The sequence below is a fragment of the Bos indicus x Bos taurus genome, chromosome 1, assembly GCF_003369695.1.
Source record: "Bos indicus x Bos taurus breed Angus x Brahman F1 hybrid chromosome 1, Bos_hybrid_MaternalHap_v2.0, whole genome shotgun sequence".
Lineage (NCBI taxonomy): Eukaryota > Metazoa > Chordata > Mammalia > Artiodactyla > Bovidae > Bos > Bos indicus x Bos taurus.
In genome coordinates, this window is record NC_040076.1 from 53847420 (window position 1) to 53869172 (window position 21753).

Consider the following 21753-nt stretch of genomic DNA (forward strand, 5'->3'; position numbering starts at 1 on the left):
TTGGGAGCAGGAGGAGGAGAAGGGGATGACAGAGGATGAGATGGCTGGATGGCATCACTGACTCGATGGACATGAGTTTGAGTGAAGTCCGGGAGTTGGTAATGGACAGGGAGGCCTGGTGTGCTGCAATTCATGGGGTCGCAAAGAGTCGGACACAACTGAGCTACTGAACTGAACTGAACTGCAAAGAAATTTAGCCAGAAGAGTTACATTGTTTTACAAACCTCTTGCAAATTAATGTCTGGCTTAATAGAGCTGGATTCTATTTTGTAAAAAAAAAAAAAAGCTTTAGAAAAAATGTAATATAGGTCAGAAAGTCAGCTCCAAAGAAAGGAAGATTTCTAGAGAAGAAATAAAAGAAACTAAAAATCTTTTATTTTCTTATTCCTTATTGACCTAACGAAATACATGAAAAGATGTCCTAATCATATATCACTAGGGAATTGCAAATTAAAATTGTACTACTGCACACCTTTAAGAATGGCCAAGATCCAAAGCACTAACAAGCAACCTCAAACACTAGTGAGGATGTGGAGCAGGAGAAAGTCTCATTCATTGCTGGTGGGAATACAGAACAGGAGAGCCACTTCGGAAGACTTTATAAGATTCAGAAATGACACTCCTTGATATTTACCCAAAAGAGTTGAAAACTGTGTGTTCACACAAAAACCTGCACACAAATGTTTATAGCAGCTTTATTCATAATTGCCAAAACTTGGAAGTAACCAAGGTGGCCTTCAAGATATGAATGGATATATTACGGTACATCCAGACAAAGGATTATCCAGCATTAAGTCAAAAACTGCTAAAAAACTGTATTAACTAAAACAAAACCAAATTACATTCTATCAATATATAGCTAGTAACAGTCACTTTCAGGTAAACCTTAAGTACAGAATACAGACATTCCCATCTGTACTTAAGGCATCAGGCCACACGGAGGATGGTGAGAACAGAGTATAGCAGTCATTGGGATGTGAATCACTTTAACTGTGGGCTCTCCACCATTTATCCTTTTTCCCCTAATTACTAGTAAGGATATTGAATCAATAATCAAAAACTTCTCATCAAGCAAAAGTCCAAGACCAGATGACTTCAGTGGTGAATTCTAGCTTTTTAAAACTTGAGGTAAAACCATATAAAACATTATGTTACAAATGTACAGGGCTTCCCAGATGGCACAGTGGTAAAGAATCCTCCTGCCAATGCAGGAGATGCAGGTTTGATCCCTGGGTCAGGAAGTTTCCCCTGGAGAAGGAAATGGCAAGTCCTCCACCAGTATTCTTGCCTGGAAAATTCCATGGACAGCAAAGCCTGGCAGACCGAAGTCCATGAGTTCCCAAAGAATCAAGCACAACTGAACAGCTGAGTAATTGAGCACACCCACGCACATACCCACTACAGATATACAACATAGTAATTCGGTATTTGATACTACAAAAATCTAGTTACCATGATTACCATAAAATTACCCTCTTCACCCATTTCTCCACCTCCCATTCCTTCCCTTCTGGTAATCACTTATTCTTTTTTAAAACGTGGTCCATTTGAAAGTAATGATGTTGATGTATCCAAACCAGGTTTCTTCCTCCTCCCCATTGTGATTAATCTTTTCATAATCTTCTTATTCCTATAAAGCAAATCAGAAAAGAATTTTGAAAAATGTTAAGAATAAGATAGATTATTCCATACCAAATCCTTGAAAATGATCAATAAAATAAGGAATATACTTCTGGAGTCTGAGTAGTTTGCCCTACCATCTAAAGGATTTTAAAATTAAAAAGATTAAAAAAAATTAAAAATATTTTATGTGGTAAACAAAAGAAAGATTGTCCACTTAATAATATCAGGGTTCCTATTCTGTATACTACAATTGGTTCTGCCACCTTTATCTTTATACCCTCCCTTTCCTCCTCACAGCTTCTCTCCAAATGCCCTCTCTGTTCACAAAGCTCTTGGTTTTCCCTTTAAAAAAAAAAAAAAAGGACGGAAGGAAGGAAAGACAAAAACAAGCTCCCTTGACATTACAGCCTCAATTGCTATCTCCTCTTGCTCAGGTCAAGTAGTAGATATCATCAATATGACTTGTTCCTAGGTCTTCACATGCTCTACTCCAACTATCACCTGACCCTCTCAACCGACTCTCTAAAAGACCACCAGTAGTGTCCCAAATTGACATTCACAACAGCACTGCATTAATCACCATCTTACATGGCTCTCTTACTGCCAACCATTTCCTTCTGAAACTCTCTACCCTTGGCTTTCTCACTTCTCTCCCAACCTCTAGCTGCACTTTTTCAGTCTTCATTGTTCACTTGTCATCAATAAGCTGATTCTCTTTAAGATTTTTCTGCAGTCCCTCTAATTCCCAAAGATGTTTCTCTCTAACTCATACTTTCTGAACACTGGACACATGTCAAGTATGTACCACATATAATTTTTGGCCATCGAGCTGAACTTCTATTAATACCTATCCTCTAATAAGATGGCATCCTGTTTCTCTACACTCCTGAAACTCTTACATTTCTGTTTAAATTATTTGTAAAGGTCATAAATTACATCTTTCCAGAATTATTACAATAATCTCTTACCTTTCAATCTAGTTTCTGTTGCAAGATTTCAGTCTACCATCCAAAAAAAAAAAATAGTATAATTTCCCATCACACCAATCTTACATCACCTCCAGCCAATTCTATCACCATAAGCTGGATTTTGTACTCATGGATGACCATTGGGAAGTATGTGTCTACATAAAACCTAAAGCACTGCTTGTGTGTATTGCTAATGTGTATTTTCTTGGATGGAGGGTATGTCATTATTATCATTTTCTCAAAGAAGTCTTATGTCCCAAAAGTGACTGAGAGACTATGACCTGCAGGATAATATAAGAGACCTTTAATATAGATATAAAACCAGTAGTCTGCTCCTCCCCTTTATATTCTTACTCATCAATAAGCTTCAATTTACTGGTCTATTTGCAGTCCGTAAGTAGGTCATATTCTTCCACTTTCAGGTATTGGTATGGGTTGTTTTCACTACCAAAATGCCCAAATTGTTAATTTCTAACTGGTGAGTTCTTCCTCAGTACATGTAATCCTTTCTAAAATTTCCCTAAGTCACTCCAATATAAGTACTAACCATATATTTTCATAGCATCTCTTAGTCATTTTCATCCCGGCATGCTAAATGGGTTTTATCTTATTAATTTTTGTATCCCCAGCTAAGTATCTGACATATGGTAGAACTCTAATTTTTTCTTTCTTAAAACAGATGTCTCCGACTTCCCTGGTGGTAGAGTCGATAAGAATCCAACTGCCAATGCAGTGGACGAGGTTTCAGTCCCTGGTCTGGGAAGATTCCACATATTGAGAAGCAGCTAAGCCCATGCACCACAACTACTGAAGCCTGTGCCTAGAGCCTGTGTCCCACAACAAGAGAAGCTACCACAACAAGCAGCCCATGCACTGCAATGAAGGGTAGCCCCAGCTCGATGCGACTAGAGAAAGCCCACATGCAGCAAAGAAGATCCAGCATAACCAAAAAACAATAACAACAAAAAGAATAGATCTCTCTAATACTGAGACAGTTAAGGTCCAACTTGTCAGATACTTTGTTAAGGTTGCTAAGAAGAAGCCATATTTATCTGAGTTCTAATCTATCACTAAATTATGTTTGCTTCCTATTTCCCTGAAAGTTAAACTCGCTCAGTCATGTACAACTCTTTGTGACTCCATGGGCTATACAGTCCATGGAATTCTCCAGGCCAGAATACTGGAGTGGGTAGCCTTTCCCTTCTCCAGGGGATCTTCCAAGCCCAGGGATCAAACCCAGGTCTCCCACATTGTAGGTAGATTCTTTACCAGTTGAGCCACAAGGGAAGCCTGAGAATACTGGAGTGGATAGTCTATCCCTTCTCTAGTGGATCTTCCCAACCCAGGAATCAAACCAGGGTCTCCTGCATTGCATGAAAATTCTATATGGCTTTCTGGATATATGGCATATGGATTCTGATCTATATGGCAAATTAATGAAACAGCATGCTTACCCTGTGCCTTTTCCCACCAAATTATCCAGAAACCCATCTAGCCATCTACTGTTCTGTGTGCCATACTTAAAAATATACTTAAGGGGTACCTCTTAGTGCATTCAGGGCATAACAGGTTGTCTTCCAGGTCTGGGGGTGCAAAAGTGCAGGCAGGTAACATGAAGAGGGAGGTCATCCTCCTGGGGGTGTCAGGCACCCAGGTCTGACCTGCTTGGAACTGCAGGCGAACCCAACCTTCTGTGTCTGCCAAGAGTGGTCTGCCATGGACCACACACCACCGGACACCTAGATGGGGAAAAACAAGCAAATATAAACTGCTAAGATCAGATAACAGCACCCCAATTCAACCCCTCAGTGAGTCTCTCTTAATTTCACTCTTATATTCTATTGATGAATCAACTGAATAAGAAGCATAAAAAATGTAGACCAAAAGACACCATAGTCTGATTCACAAACTACACAGCACAAGGGGCACCAACAATTAACTTTTGGGAAGCCTTGCTTTGTGTCTAGATTTTGCTAAGTTATTTACATGTATTAATATATTTATTCTTAAGAACATTATTAGTATTTGCCTTAATTTACAGGTGAAATAAATGAAGTTTACAGTGTTAAAAGAACATAATTTTCCCAGAACCAAAACAAAGATATAGGTATTCTAGACTCACGGTCCATTTGCCTAACCACTACATTGTACTACCTCAACCATAGAAAACAGGCAGAAAGAGCTTTGTTTAAAAGTCAAAGAAACAATCTAATTGGGGAGATGAGATATTTGAGAGACAACAGAGGAAGTCCTATCTACTGGGAGTAGATATCCAGTGTCTGAAATTTAGAGAAAGGATCAAGCAATGTAAGTTTAAGTAGCTATAAAATCTCCCCACTCTATAAAACAGGAGTAGAGATTACCATGCTCTTGGATAGTAGAACTAATATTGTTTAAATGGCTATACCATCCAAAGCAATCTACAGACTTAATGTGTTCCCTATCGAATCACCCATGAGATTTTTCACAGAACTAGAACAAGTAATCCTAAAATTGATATGGAACCATAAGAGCCTGAATTATCAAACAATCCTGAGGAAAAAGAGCAAAGAAGGAGCATAAACCTCTCAGACTTCAGATAACACTACAAAGTACATTAATGAAAACAGCATGGTATTGGCACAAAAACAGACATTTGGGCCAATGGAACGGAAAAGAGAGCCCAGAAATGAACCCACACACTTGCCTCAACTAATCTTTGACAAAGGAGGCAAGAGTGTACAATGGAGAAGAGACAGTCTCTTCAGCAAATGGTGTTGGGAAAGTTACAGCTGCATGTAAATCAATCAAGGTAGAATGCATCCTTATGCCACATACAAAAACTAACTCAAAATGGCTTAAAGATTTAAATATAAGACATGACACCATAAAAGTAGAAATTTCCATATAATCCAGCCATCCATTTCCTATATTCAGACAAAACTATAATTCAAAACCATACATGCACCCCAGTGTTCATAGCAGCACTATTTACAATAGCCAAAACATGGGAAAAAATCTAAATGTCCATCAACAAATGGATAAAGAAGATGGAATGGAATGGAATGGCATATTGTGCTCACTCACTCAGTCATGTCCAACTCTTTGCAACCCCATGGACTGTAGCCTACCAGGCAAGAATTTCCCAGGCAAGAATATTGGAACAGGTTGCCATTTCCTTCAGGGGATCTTCCTGACCCAGGGATCAAACCCAATCTCCTGTATTGGCAGGTGGATTCTTTGCCACTGTGCCATCTGGGAAGCCCCAACGGAATATTACTCAACCATAAAGAAGAATGAAACAATGCCATTTACAGCAACATGGATGGATCTGGAGATGGACCTGAGAATCTCATACTAAGTAAAGTAAGTCAGAAAGAGAAAGACGAATACCATATGATATCACTTACATGTGGAATCTAAAATATGGACACAAATGAACTTATCTACGAAGTGGAAACAGGTTCAGACACAGAGGATGAAGACTTGTGGTTGCCAAGCGGGAGGGGTGTGGGAAGGATGGATTGGAAGTTTGAGATTAGCAGATGCGAGCTATTATATATAGAATGGACACAAGGAGCTATATTCAATATCCTGTGATGTCATAATGGAAAAGAATATGAAAAAGAATGTGTGTGTATATATAACTGAATCACTTTGCCATACAGTATAAATTAACACAATTTTGTAAATCAATTATGACTTCAATATAATAAATTTTAAAGAAATAAACTTAAAAAGAGTAAAGCTGCTATGGCACAATATACATAGTGGCTAGGCACTCTCCTGTATCCCAGTAGGTGCTTGATAACTGCTGGATGAAGAGGAACTAAAATGGTAAGTGTGGGGTGCCACTCGCTCATATGGCACATTAATGAAAATTAGAAAGAGGTGTCATCGTTGGGGAAGCAGGTCTCCTAGACAGCTTTGTGGCTGGATACTGCTTTTGAAAATTAGTAAAAGGTGCTCATTTCTCCTCATAGAAGGAAGTATAGATGGGGGGTGGGGGGCAGTCAGCAGGCCAATTTTAGCTCCCAGTCTTTTCTTTTTTTGTCTGGGTTCTTTGTGTGGTGAACAATGCGCATGGCCACACAAGTCAGTCCTGAATAACAGGATTCAGACACCTCTGGAAATGGGGTAGAGGAGGGAAAAGAATTCAAGCCACAGAAGACAGTGACTTTGTACTGACCAGAGGTGGGTTTTTCTGGAAATGAAAACAGAAATATGAGATAGAGAAGCAGGAACTGGAGAAAGATGAAGCTAAGTTATGCTCACTCAAGATTTCTCAAGAAATATTTCAATTATTTATCGCCTACTTTTAATATGCCAAGTTGTATCTCATAAGCCTCGCAGTCATTCTATGAAGTCGAATAGTTGAAATCTTCAATTTTATAAATCAGGATACTAGGGTTTACACTGAGAAACCTTGGGTTTCTCCAAGAGAAAGGGGAAGATCTCTGGCTGTGGATGGCCTCACTCTCAGATTATGCTTTCTTCCCACCTTCTGCTTAGTGATGAGAAAGTGTCCCCAACTTAGTCACCTGACTCAGAGCCATTCAGGCAAAACTTGACTATCAATCGAAAGATAAGCCCTCTGTGAAGCTAACATTGCATCTGCAGCTATTTTAACCCTTTCACTGTAACTACCATTAGTATGTGTCTTCTGGGACTTCCTTGAAGGTCCAGTGGTTAAGACTTCACTCTTTCAATGCAGGGGGCACAGGTTCAATCCCTGGGTGGGGAACTAAGATCCCACATGCCATGTAGTGAAACCAAAAAATAAAGCAATTTTTTAAAAACAGAGTGCCTTCTTTCACTGGCATGGTAACCACTGTTTAAGGTTGATCTTACCTGAGGCTTGTGGCAGAAAGGATTCAGAGGCACGAAGGGCACGTGAATTCACAGCCTTTGGTTGAACAGCCTTTGCCGCAATTCTTGACCATGCTGCCAGCATGGCTACCTGAGGTGAAGTTACCACCTCAACCATGTTAGTCCTTTCCTGACTCTCACTCATCTTCCTTTTCTGTACACTTCCCCTCTTGGTCACCATGCTGTGCTTCCTTGAACATGAGTGCATTCGGGCCTCCCGTGATGATTTAGGAATATACTGCAAATGAAATTCACAATGAGTATACAGTGACGTGCCACTGCCCTAAGCACATTTGTGCCGGTTTTATCATTCTTCATGCATTGACCTGTGTATGTCAGTGTAGAAATGGTTTAAGAATGTCAGTTCCCTCAAAGTAGTGACTCTCAGCTGGGAGAAATTTTGTTTGCTAAACTGTGTGTAGGGGGAGGGAGGTCACTGACACATTGTGGGTAGAATCCAGGGATATTTAGCCTACTAAACATCCTAAAATGCACAGGACAACCTGCAGGAGAAAAAGAAACTAATTGGCTCCAGATGCCAATTGTCTTGAATGAGAAACCTTGCCTTCGAGGTACAAGGTATAGAGATGGTGGAGAAGAGGGAAAATTTACAGAACTTACATCACCACATTCCTCACTCACCTGATCTTTTTCAGGAAAAGCATGTTCCTGGAGTCTCCGATAAACTTCTATTTTCTAAGGAAATTAACAAGGGAAATTAAAATTAAAGAGCTTTCCCAGTGGCTCAGAGGGTAAAGCATCTGCCTGCAATGCAGGAGACCTGGGTTCGATCCCAGGTCAGGAAAATCCTCTGGAGAAGGAAATGGCAACCAACTCCAGTGCTCTTGCCTGGAAAATTCCACAGATGGAGGAGCCTGTTAGGGTACAGTCCATGGGATCACAGAGTCATACACGACTTAGCAACTTTACTTCTCATAAAAATTAAAAGCTGGCAGAGCTCCCACGCTTGTTCCAAGCACCAGAGATTCCCACCAGTGCACTCACCTGGCCGTCAGTACTCAGCTTAAGTTGTTGGCACCAGTTCCGCAAAGTATCCCGACTCACATCGTTAATCGGAGGCAGTGTGGTCGGCAAGGGACAAAATGATCTTCTAAAGCTAGAACTTGGACAATCTTCCTCAAGCTCATTTGTTTGAGGAAGAGGAACTGAGGAAAGAAGGGAACCAAAACAGCAATTCATTAATCTATTTGAAAAAATCTTTTTAATTTTATGAAGTTCTAACTCCCCACAACTCAATTTGCACATATACATATCCAGTATTTTTTCTTCATCTTACAAATAAGGTAATAAATTCAGAATTCAATGACTTGCCCAAGATCACACCACCATGAAAATGGCAGACCTAGGACTCATACCCACATTTTGAAATTATAAATTTTTTTGTACTACATTCAGCAAACTGTTTTTTACAGCCATCACCAACTTCCTGAATAGAACATTACATTGGATTGCTCTCCAAAATGTCCAGATGCTGGTCCACAAACTATCTGTCCTTATAGAAATCATTAAAACCACCCTATCCAACAACAGTCCTCCATTCTGTCCACATGCCTCATTTTCCTCAACAAAGAAAAGTTACCCTGTCTCACATCACTTTGCTTAGATTTAATGTGTCTCTATCTGCTCTATCCTGAAGCCCTTGTTATTTGCCCCTGCCAAATAAAAGCATTCTAAACATACTTAATTGATGCCTCTATATGAAGCCCCAAGAACAGATACGAAGAATCGACTAGATATTTTATCAGTAATTACTCACCAAGCAAAAGACTAGATGTTTTCAAAGTGATTTAGCCTCCCAAATACCATCTGGTCTTATATGTGGAATTTAAAAAAGCTAAATTCAGGCACAGAGAGTATATTGGTGGTTGCCAGGAACTGGGGGCAGGGGAAATGGGGAGTTTCCCTGGATCAAAGGGTACAAATTTTCAGTTATAAGATGAGTAAGTTCTAGGGATCTAATGCATATCAACATAACTATAGTCAATACTATAATGTATTCCTAAAAATTAGAGAGTAAATCTTAAAATGTTCTCCCCATGGTGAAGGGAGTTAACCGTGTGAGATGATGGATGTGTTCTTATTTTGTCATCATTTCTTAATTTCTTATTATTGTTCTTAATCTTATTTGGTCATCATTTTGCAATAGACACATACATCAATCATCACATTATATACCTTAAAATTACACAATGTTTTCTGTGTCAATTATATATAACAAAAAACTCAGAAAAAAAATGATCTGGTCTCTGTAAGAGGCACGTAAAAAGGGCATTCGCCAAAATGAAAGACTGGGCTTCGTGGGTTGGGAATTTGAGCTCACATCTAGTTGCTGCATAAGATCATGCTCTATTCAAAGCACTCCACTGTCTTTTTCAAAGTGAAACAGGGGTGCTTAGTGAATGAGAAGTATGAGAGTTTGAGAAATCTCTTACCACAGGTTATCAAGGTGAGAATTAAGCTGGGTGTCACATAGCTAAAAGTCAGGGGAACTTATTTTTCCTGGGCTTCCCAGAGTTGGAGGGGCCGCAAACTGAGCTAACCCTGTGGTCTTCATACCTTGATTATTTGTATTCAGTGCCTCCTCTTTGACTTGTGAAGTTGAGGAAACACCTGGTTCCACTTGATGGTCTTCAATAATTTCCTCATTAACTGGATACAATGTAAGAATCACATTTTCTTCATCTAAAGGCCCTTCAAAGAAATTCTGGAAAAGGAAGTGTCAATTACTGTTCTCATTTAATGCTGTACACTAAGATGTTTAACTTCATGGCGCAACTAATGAATAAGAAACTGAGAAGCCAGCAGTTGGAAGGCAAGACTGAGATTCCTGAATTTGATATTGATTAGTAGACACTTTATTGTGAAGTGTGAAAGTGAAAGTTGCTCAGGCATTTCCAACTCCTTTTGACCCCATGGACTATACAGTCCATGGAAATCTCCAGGCCAGAATACTGGAGTGGGCTGCCATTCCCTTCTCCAGGGGATCTTCCCAACCCAGGGATTGAACCCAGGTTTCCTGAATTGCAAGCGGATTCTTTATCAACTGAGCCACCAGAGAAGCCCCCAGTAGACCCTTTATTAGAGAAGAAAAACAATGAGGAAATGAGCAAAAGTAGATTTATACCAACTCAATGACATGAGTTTGAGTAAGCTTCGGGAGTTGGTAATGGACAGGGAAGCCTAGCGTGCTGCAGTCCATGGGGTCGCAAAGAGTCGGACACGACTGACCAACTGAACTGAACTGACCAATAAGAAGAAATTAAAGCATAGATCTTGAGTTTGGAGAAACCATTTCCCTCTTAGTCTGTCTCTTCATCAGCTAAAACATATTTTCACTTTATCTCCTAAATCTATGTGGAAGGTGTTTCTGCCTTTCCATCTTCTATTGTGTGATTCAAGTAAGCATCAACTCTCACTGGCAGGAGCAATTATCTTCTGTTTTTCCAAAATCCATCTATGCCCTTTCTACAGACTGCTCTCCTGCTTATTTAAAATACTTTAGTTGGGAGGGAGTCTCAAACATGAGGGGTTATATATAAACATCCACTCCGATATTCTTGCCTGGAGAATCCCTGAACAAAGGAGTCTAGCGGGCTCCAGTCCGTGGGGTCGCAGAGTCGGACACGACTGAGTGACTAACACTTCCACACTTTCGCTTTTCATAGCTTATTCACCACATAGCAGCAGAATCTAACACAACATTGCAAAGCAATTATACTCCAATTTTTAAAAGTAAATAATAATTTAATTATTAAAGTAATAATTTTTTAAAAATAAAATATTTCCATTAAAGACAAAATTCCCTCATGCAGCCTGTAAATTCTTGAACAGCAGGGCCCCTGCCTTCCTTTCCAGTTTAAGACCCCTGAGCTTTCCGAGCTTCAGCCATAGCAACCTTGTTTAAGCCCCAGGACCTGAGGGAAGCAAATGTATCTGTCTTACTCTCCACAGTAAACACAGGGTACACAGTGGACACTCAGTGTTCTTTTAACAATTTCATGAATGAAAGATAAAGTGGATAGGTAGAAAGGAACTTATATTTATCACTAAGAGTCGCACACGACTGAGCGACTTCTCTTTCACTTTTCACTTTCATGTATTGGAGAAGGAAGTGGCAACCCACTCCAGTGTTCTTACCTGGAGAATCCCAGGGGCGGGGGAGCCTGGTGGGCTGCCGTCTATGGGGTTGCACAGAGTCGGACACGACTGAAGCGACTTAGCAGCAGACTCTGTCCATGGGAATTCTCCAGGCAAGAATACTGCAGGGGGTTGTCGCCATGCCCTCCTCCAGGGGATCTTCCCCACCCAGAACCGGGGCCTCCTACATTGCAGGCACTCTTTATTGTCTGAGCCACCAGGGAAGTAACTGAGGCTCAGAAATTAAATGTCATAGAATCACATATGCTTAAGTTTTTAACTTTTCCTCTCAATCCAAGGGCAAATCAACTCCATTCCAGCTCAATTGTAATACACTCTTTTCTGAACAGCTAGATGCATCTGCATTTGACACGCCTTCCCCTCTGTTTGTTCAGTCATCAAGTTGTGTCTGACTCTTTGCAACCCCATGGATTGCAGCACACCAGGCTTCCCTTCCCATTTAAATCTTTTTGAAAATTTCCCCTTGCTTTCACATTTCAGCTTGCAACTAGGGATTTTGCATTTGTACACCACTTTTTCAAAGTACTCTGGGACATACTTAAAAAAAACAAATTGGCATTATTGGGGGAAGTATCATTCCAGTCAAGAGGTAAACAGTTATATGACTTGCCCATAAATTCTATACTTAATATTGGCCAATTCTGTCCTTCAACCCGCATTGTGTTCCCCCTTGTGTGTGTGTGTGTGTGTGTGTGTCTCAGTTGTGTCTGACTCTGTGCAACCATGTGGACTGTAGCCCACCAGGCTCTTCTGTCCATGGAATTCTCCAGGCAACAATACTGAAGTGGGTTGCCATTCCCTCCTTCAAGTGGTTCCTGTGAATGAAACCTGCTCAATTTATATTCTCATCTAGTTAAAGACTCAGAGAAGGCAATGGCACCCCACTCCAGTACTCTTGCCTGGAAAATCCCACAGACGGAGGAACCTGGTGGGCTGCAGTCCATGGGGTCACTAAGAGTCGGACACAACTGAATGACTTCATTTTCACTTTCATGCATTGGAGAAGGAAATGGCAACCCACTCCAGTGTTCTTGCCTGGAGATTCCCAGGGATGGGGGAGCCTGGTGGGCTGCCGTCTATGGGGTTGCACAGAGTTGGACACGTCTGAAGCGGCTTAGCAGCAACAGTAGCAGTTAAAGACTACCCAAGCAAAGTCAGGAAACTTGTTTTGTAGCAAGGCCGTTGGGAATGGGTTGCTTCTTATCCCTGAAGGAAAGAAAACCACTAGTCAACTTACTGTCTGAAGCGTATTACCCTTTTCACTCTTTTCACTGCAGCCGGCCATTTCTTTACCATTTTATCTTGCCCAACTACAACATGTCTTTTTATGAAAAAAGTATCTTACTTAGAACTAGAAAGAGAAATATTTAATTTCTCCCTTTTACTTTCACCCAAGCTGTATACCACAACCACATGAAAGAAAATAATTCACTTGCAAAGAGGAGATTCTCAGAGATTTCTCATATCCAGAAACTGAGACTTGTGGCAAGAGGGAAATAGAAGTGAGCTCTAGAAAAGCTATAAAAAGTGAATCTGTGGGAAAATGAATGAAATTAAAACCAAACTTACCTTCCCGTAATTTGAGTATGCCATTTCAAGGAATGCTCAGAGAAAGGCAGAGCCACAATGCTCAATCTCTGCAGTTTAATCCTCTGAACCTGAGGGGTTTTAGTCCAGTTTCTCCTTCCTTTTGTAAGCAAATGTCCCCTACTTCCTCTTTCCCAGAAGAGCTGTATTCCTCCCTCCTCTTTCCACCCTCCCTTGTTATCTGTCAGTGTGATAATTTCATCAGCTTTATACACAGTCTTGTCTATTAGGTGAGAGTTAAGTTACTGTGTAGTTAATAATCACTCCTGAACTTTTAAAAAAAATTTTTGGGTTTTATTCCTTTAAGATGAGACTCAGAAAATAAAAAATGAAGAACAGTTGTTAAGTTACAAACAAATGAACAATATTTGTAACTAATATTGATGATAGATTGAAGGATTTTTTTTATAGGGAATAGAAATTCAAAGGTATTTTGTAACTGATTTATGGCTGAGGGTGTGTTACTCACTGGGAGATTAGGTTTAGATTGTAGTGTTTGGATAACACTATCACTCCAAGATCTAGCTCTAAACACAAATTTTAAGCCCACAATAATGGTGAGCTGAGTAGAAGGGAAAGGTTAGCCTATTCAGAATAAGAACAGCAGGAGACAAACCACCAAGGCAAGAGACCTGCTAACGAATGCAGAAGGAACTCCACAACTGCAGTTCTTGGGAACTGCTGGAGGATAATGTTGGGGGCAGGATGTGACAAGAGATGAGGCTGGAGAAGTCACAGATGTTTTCATAGGCCATTCTAATGAGTCAGAGCTTCTAAAGGAAAATCTTCACAAACAATATGGCAGCCCTGGCATCCACTGGTCTCATAACAGGCTTTCTCTGCCCAGAGGCCATTGGTCTCAGGACCCAGGGAGCCCAGGTAACTTTCAGTCAGTTTAGTCACTCAGTCATGTCCAACTCTTTGCGACCCCATGAACCACAGCACATCAGGCCTCCCTGTCCATCACCAACTCCGGAGTTTACCCAAACTCATGTCCATTGAGTCGGTGATGCCATCTAACCATCTCATCCTCTGTCGTCCCCTTCTCCTCTTGCCTTAAATCTTTCCCAACATCAAGGTCTTTTCAAATGAGTCAGCTCTTAGCATCAGGTGACCAAGGTATTAGAGTTCAGCCTCAACATCAATCCTTCCAATGAACACCCAGGACTGATTTCCCTTAGGATGGACTGGTTGGATCTCCTTGCAGTCCAAGGGACTCTCAAGAGTCTTCTCCAACACCACAGTTCAAAAGCATCAATTCTTCGGCGCTCAGCCCTCTTTATAGTCCAACTCTCATATCCGTACATGACCACTGGAGAAATCATAGCCTTGACTAGACTGACCTTTGCTGACAAAGTAATGTTTCTGCTTTTTAATATGCTGTCTATGTTGGTCATAACTTTCCTTCCAAGGAGTAAGCGCCTTTTAATTTCATGGCTGCAGTCACCATCTGCAGTGATTTTGGAGCCCCCTAAAATAAAGTCAGCCACTGTTTCCACTGTCTCCCCATCTATTTCCCATGAAGTGATGGGACCGGATGCCATGGTCTTAGTTTTCTGAATGTTGAGCTTTAAGCCAACTTTATCACTCTCCTCTTTCACTTTCATCAAGAGGCTCTTTAGTTCTTCACTTTCTGCCATAAGGGTGGTGTCATCTGCATATCTGACAGGTAACTTTAACTTAGTACTATAAATTATTCAAAGTACAAGGACTCTGCCTCAATTTGCTTAACAACTGGGGGGTGCAGTGGTAAAGAATCTGCCTGCCAATGCAGGACATTTGGGTTCAATCCCTGGGTGGGGAAGATCCCCTGGAGGAGGAAATGGCAACCCACTCCAGTGTTCTTGCCTGGAGAATCCCATGGACAGTGGAGCATTGCAGGCTAGAGTCCATAGGGTCAAAAAGAATCAGACACGACTGAGCACACACAAATGCATGGTTGGAAAAATAAACTATGAAACTTCAGCCAGACCCTCAAAATAAAATCCTTGAGCACAGGACAAGTTACAGAAATCTGTGCTTCCTCAAGCCCTCAGGGTAGTTCTTCCTGCACCTAAAATCTATAAACATTGGCTAGATCAGGGTGTGACCAAATGGCTTTGGATTAAGCAGACAATGCTTGGAATCCTGGCTACTCCCTTTCAGGGTGGAAACTGAATTGGCCCATAGAGATTCAGCCAAGAAAACATTTCATCTCCTGACTTGGGTGTGGTCCCACATGACACACTTTTTCTGGATGATTTAGAAGAGAGTTGATCTGGTAGCCAGTACAGAATGAGTCCAGTGCCTTAGGTTAAGATAGGACTTTGAGTGGAAAGACTATTCATTACTGTATTTCTTAGCATTTATTACAATGTAATTATCTTATTTATTTTCTTGGGCTTTTTTCCTCCTGCTTTTTGAAAATATTACATTATGGGAAAGTTCAAACATATAAAAACAGACAGTAATATCTTCAGTCCTCATGGATCAGTCGTCAAGCTTTGACAACGATTGACCCCAGCTAAACTGATTCAGGCTTCCTTATTAGCTCAGATGGTAGATAATCTGCCTACAATGCAGGAGACTCCAGTTCAGATCCCTGGGATTCCCAGGAAAATTCCCCTGGAGAAGGAAATGACAACCGACTAGAATATTCTTAACTGAGGAATCCCATGGACAGAGGAGCTTCGAGGGTTACAGTCCATAGTAGTGTTAGTCGCTCAGTCGTGTCCAACTCTGTGACTCCACAGACTGTAGCCCACCAGGCTCCTCTGTCCATGGGATTCTCCAGGCAAGAATACTGGAGTAGATTGACATTCCCTTATGCAGGGCATCTTCCCAACCCAGGGATCAAACCTAGGTCTCCTGCATTACAAGCAGATTCTTTGCCATCTGGGGTACAGGGAAGAGAATTGGACAAAACTGATACAATTTAGCATGCACGCAGTCTGATTTAATCTAAACTGCCACCTATTCCAGAGAAGGCAATGGCACCCCACTCCAAAACTCTTGCCTGGAAAATCCCATGGATGGAGGAGCCTCGTAGGCTGCAGTCCATGGGATCTCGAAGAGTAGGACACAACTGAGCGACTTCACTTTCACTTTTCACTTTCATGCATTGGAGAAGGAAATGGCAACCCCTTCCCGTGTTCTTGCCTGGAGAATCCCAGGGACAGGAGCCTGGAGGGCTGTAGTCCATGGGGCTGCACAGAGTCGGACATGACTGAAGCGACTTAGCAGCAGCAGCAGCAGCAACCTATTCTCCCTCCCTTATTTTGAAGGAAATACCAGACTTCATCTCTTTCACAAATTCAGGAAAAAAGGACTTTTTCTAACTACAGTTATATATGGATCTATGAAATAAAATGCATTACCTAGGGCTTCCCTGATGTCCAATGGTTATGAATCCACCTTGCCGTGCAAGGGACACCAGCTGGACCCCTGGTCCAAGAAGATCCCACATCCCAGGGAGCAACAAAGACCATGCACCACAACCTATGCTCTAGAGTCCAAGTGCTGCAACTATTGAAGCTCGTGCACCTAGAGCCTATACTCTGCTACAAAAAATGCCACTGCAGTGAGAAGACAACAAGCAGCCCCTGCTCACCAACCTACAAGAAGCCTGTGTGCAGCAACAGAGATGCACTGCAGCCAAAAATAAAATTATAATAAATTTCTAAAATCTTTTTTAAACGCATTACCTATTTCAAATATATTTTATTTACTACATAAGCTAAATATTTAAAGCATTGTATTGTTTTGTTTAGATAAATGTTTTTCAAAAGTTTTTTTTTCTTTTAAGCCAAAAGAACATGCTCTATAATTTTGTCCCCTGCATTGCAAGGTAGTTCTAATATATAACAGAAAAAACTGGAGCAACTCTGGTTGAAAGTTAAAAATGTGTAAGACAGCTCACAGAACACTGTGGTTCTGAGAAACAGTGGTTCTGCACACTGTGGCACAGTGTCCCTCTCAGGCAGAAGGGATAGCTACTAAGTTCTTCCATTTCCTGAGGAGGAAAGTATAACTTGCACTCTGAAAGATGTTTCCGACTTTGCTACATCCTTCATTTTAAGAATTCCCACTTACAAGCATTACTGAAATTTATTTCTTCTTTAGGGCACTAGTTGCAGATCTTCACCTTCTGATCAAGAATATATTAGCAGATTTCTTTTTCTTTCTTTTTTTTTTTTTTTTTTTACAGAAAAAAAAAAATCTCTGTCAGGAAGCAACAGTCACAATTAGGAGAATCTTAAATTCAGAATCCAAATGAGTAAGGGCTATCTTGTGTTCTGTAATGATTCAGAGGATGTGGTTAGGACAGAGCATGGCAATCAGGTGAGATGAGGTAGCGAGGACAACTTTTGATGAATGGACAGGGAGTTAATCTGGCTATAGATTCTTCAATAATAGTTGCAAATTTAGCCCCCACCAGCAAGTGATCTTGGCCAGTCAAACCAAGTCTTGTCTCACCCTTCTCTTTCCATATTGAATGCATTCTGCATTTTCAGCAAGATAACTCTCCAATGAGACACATGGAATAGCTGTGAGACATGTTGAAGTTGGAAAGCTCAATTCATGTTGTTCTCTTGAAGTGGCTGAAGATTGGTGCCAAAAATTTTTGGACCCCTGAGCAATTGCCACTATGTGAGGATTGTGGGTGAGGAAGGATGGGGACTGAGGCCAAGACATGTAAACTGAAGTTATTTCCTCCTATGTCCCTATCAGTCATTTGTTCCCTCCTGAGTTTTCCACCTCTCATGCTTCACAAATTCTATCCTGCTAGCACACAAAGATGTTTAACTTCATCCCACTTAAAACACTCAGCTCTTTTAACACTATCATTTTATTTAATTACTATTCTCTCTCTCTGTTCTTTCCCAGTTCAACTTTCTGAACATACCTTTTCTTTAACTTTATCTTTTAGCTGCACTGGATCTTCATTGCTGTGTGCAGGCCTTTTCTAGTTTTGGCGAGTGGAGGCTACTCTCTAGTTGCAGGCTTCTCATTGTGCTGACTTCTCTTGTTGTGGAGCACAGGCTCCAGGGCATGTGAGCTTCAGTAGTTGCAGCACACAGGCTCAGCAGCAGTAGCGCATGGGCTTAGCTGCTTTGCGGAATGTGGGATCTTCCTAGACCGGGGATTGGGCCAGTGTCCCCTGCTTTGGAAGGCAGATTCTAAACTACTGACCCACCAGGGAAGCCTTGTACACAGCTTTTTACTCTATCTAGTTCCTTTCCACCTTCATCTAATTGTTTTTCTGTCTCCTTTCCCACTCCTAAACTATTGATGTACATCTATTCTTGATCACGTTTTATGCTTCTGTAGAACAGCTTCATCCACTTTTCCAGCTTCAACTTCCATCTACATGCTGGTGAGTCCTATATATGTATATTTCTAGCCCAGTCTTTTTGCCCGCCTTACTGACCCAAGTTGTGGCATATCCTGCTTATGCCTTTCAAACATAGTAAGAAATAAACTCAGTGGACTCCTCCAGCAATCCAGTGGTTAAGACTCCATGCTTCCATTGCAGGGGACATGGGTTCTATCCCTGGTCAAGGAAGATCTGCATGCCCACATGCCACATGGTGGAGTAAAAAAGAAAAAAAATAAAGAAAAGAAATAAATAAACTCAGTGACATCCCTACCAAATTTTTACCACCTTTTGTATTTCTTTTCCTTGAGATATATTATCATCCACCTAGCCATCTAAAGGTGAAAACATAAAACACTCCTTTTCCTTAAATTCCAATGGGTTTAAGTCCTATGGAGTCAAACACATATCTTGCTTGCTATTGTTTCTCTTCTAATTCTACTGCCTTTGTCTTATTTCTTGTCTAAAGCATCTCTAATCATTTATTGAAATTTCTTGCTGACCATAATACCTCTCAGCCAACCTATTCTTTTTTCTTAATTGAAATACAGTTGATTTACATTGTTGGGTAAGTTTCAAGTGTACAGGAAAGTTATTTGATTTTGTATGTATATGTATATATATATATATGTATTTATATATATATATATTTGATTTATGTACATATAAATTTGATTTTGTGTGTATATATATAGTATATATATGCACATATACATATTCTTTTTCAGATTCAACCCATTCTTTTTTAGCATATATAGTTTTAAAATTTTATTTATTTTTTAATTAAAAGATAATTGCTCTACAGAATTTTTAACCCATTAGTGATGCTGTGAAATACCAATATATGTTACCTCAAGCTGAGTTTCATGACTAGGGAATTTAGAATCTATATACAACAAGGTGGGATAGGAAGCAGTTTGAAAGGTTTTGTATTGGCCTTCCTGCTGCAATAGTTCTTATTCCTCAGGCCAAGGACCCAATATGACAGTTACTTCATGTGACAAATATATCAATTCCAGTTTTTACATTCAGAGACTGGAAAAACAATCTCTGGGTTTCATAAAAAACAGTGGGCCTCCTTGAGCTAGACTTTAGCCAGGACTCAGCTACTACTAAGCTCTTTTAAGCCTCCAAGCTAAGAAGAAGAGGGTCATGATGATAATTTAAAATCATAGTCAATACAGATCTTATGTCCAATAGTCTTTAAATGTTTCATTTATCTTTTCCAGTGTACAGTCACATTGTTAAATGGCTATATATCCCTTTGAGGAAAGACTGGAGGAATACACATAAGCAATATATACTTTATTTTTTATGGTGGTTATAGAGTTCTTCATAGGAAGCCAATCATCTCATCAACTAGTGGATTCTAGATCTAAAAATCAGTTCAGGTCTGGGAGCTGAGCAAGAGATGGTGACTTTTTTATTAGAGTGACTGCCCTCAGCCTCCTGATCCTCTATTTTTTATTTTTTTTGCCTACACTGTGTGGCTTCTAGGATCCCAGTTCCCCAACCAGGGACCTCCAGGGAAGTCCTCCTGCTCCTCTATTCTTGACTTTAATTGTAGGTGTTAAGAAGCATCTTTTTTCACAATAGATAAGTGATAAGTGTATCAATGGAGTAGGAAATGGCAATGCATTCCAGTATTCTTGCCTGGAGAATTCCATGGACAGAGCAGCATGGTGGGCTATAGTTCATGGGGTCACAAAGAATAAGACATGACTGAGTACACATCAGCACATGCATCAAATTATTGTTATACACCTTGAACTTGTACAGTGGTTTATGTCAATTACATCTCAATAAAACTGGAAATTTAAAAAATAAAAGTAGTTTCTTACTTCCACATTAAAAAAAAAAAAATGAAGCATCCTTGTTGACTGCCCATCTACTTTGACCCTAGGCACCATGATCTATTAACCATCTCCACAGCCTCCTGTGAATCAAGGCCCCTTGGCTGCCCTCCAACCTTCTTGGTAATTGTAGCCTCCCGGTTTCTGCTTGTTAAGTGGCACCATCTGGCTCACTGACTTCAGGGCCCATCACCCCAAGAATGACATTAACAAGCCAAGTTCTGTGCCAGTCTCACCTACCATCAGCCTGGTCTGAAGAGGACCATTGACCTTCTCAGCAATACTGCTTCTCCCTTCTCCATCACATTCCTGATGGCCATGGTGAAAGCTGGGCCCTCCCATGGAACATCCTATGGTGGGTTTCCAGCCTCACGTAACATTCCTTCCCTGCAGGTCTACTTTGCTCACCTCTTTATTCCCTCCTCCACCCTCTGCCAGGGAAGGTTGGGCATTTATACTTTGCTTGGTGTTGGCTGTCACTTCCCCTTCTCCCCAGACCTCTAAGAAGCATCCTAGCAGTGAATCTGTCCCATCTCATGGGATCCTTGCTAAGATCCTAAATTCTGTGCAAAGAGAAAATATTCCCTCAACACAATGAATTCTTGCTTAACTAATGTCATAGTCCAGTCCTTTCGATCAGTTGCTTTTAAAAACTAGTGAAAGAATTATCCCAACTCCTGCCAGTACATGCTGGCTAATGTCTGCAGATCCTTCATGTATGTTCTCTTTCCTCCCTTGCCAGGCCCATCATGTCCTCAGCCGGGTTATGCTGGAATGTAATTCTCAGTTATTGGCCTAGTAGTTGGGAGAGGAATTTGGAGCACATTTTTGATGGGAGCACCTGACACAACTATCTTTGAGGCGGGGGCGGGGGGGATTGTTGTGCAGCATCCTCCAGCATACAGGTTGTGTTAGCTCTTACTAGGGGACTGCAGACCAGTTCTGAAAAGTCTGAGAATTCACAGGGCTGTACAGAGCCAACACTTTCAGGGGGCATCCATTCCGGTGTCCCCAGCTGATGTTTCAGGGTCTGAGATTTTTCCCAATCAGTTTGCTGATTTTAGCATATTAGACCGGCCTTAGCTAAAATTTTAAGGCCCTGTAGCTCTGCAACTTTAGCTATTAGAACTTGTTTGCTGTTCAGCTGTGTCCATTCATCTAACAGCAGGAGATGTGGGCCTCTGTAAATTACTAAATGCTTTTTGGCTCTCACATCTCATATTCAGTCTTCCAATGCTTGTTAATGGCCCTCAGTTTCTCATTATGCCATTGATGGACATTAATACAACTTACCAGTAAGCAGCCAACTCCACTAATTTTATAGGATCTTTGACACCTT

The 21753-nt window shown here is 40.8% G+C and overlaps 1 protein-coding gene across 1 annotated transcript; it reads right to left on the bottom strand.

Annotated features, from left to right (window-relative positions):
* Nucleotides 1-1349: 1349 nt before the first annotated feature.
* On the bottom strand, nt 1350-13283 carry DPPA2 (developmental pluripotency associated 2). The gene is made up of 7 exons (XM_027552147.1): nt 13188-13283; nt 10017-10164; nt 8445-8605; nt 8082-8135; nt 7422-7677; nt 4135-4330; nt 1350-1630 (listed from the first exon to the last, which is right to left on the bottom strand). The coding sequence occupies exons 1-7, from the start codon at nt 13209-13211 to the stop codon at nt 1522-1524; spliced, it is 948 nt and encodes a 315-aa protein (XP_027407948.1). The 5' UTR covers nt 13212-13283; the 3' UTR covers nt 1350-1521.
* Nucleotides 13284-21753: the final 8470 nt, after the last annotated feature.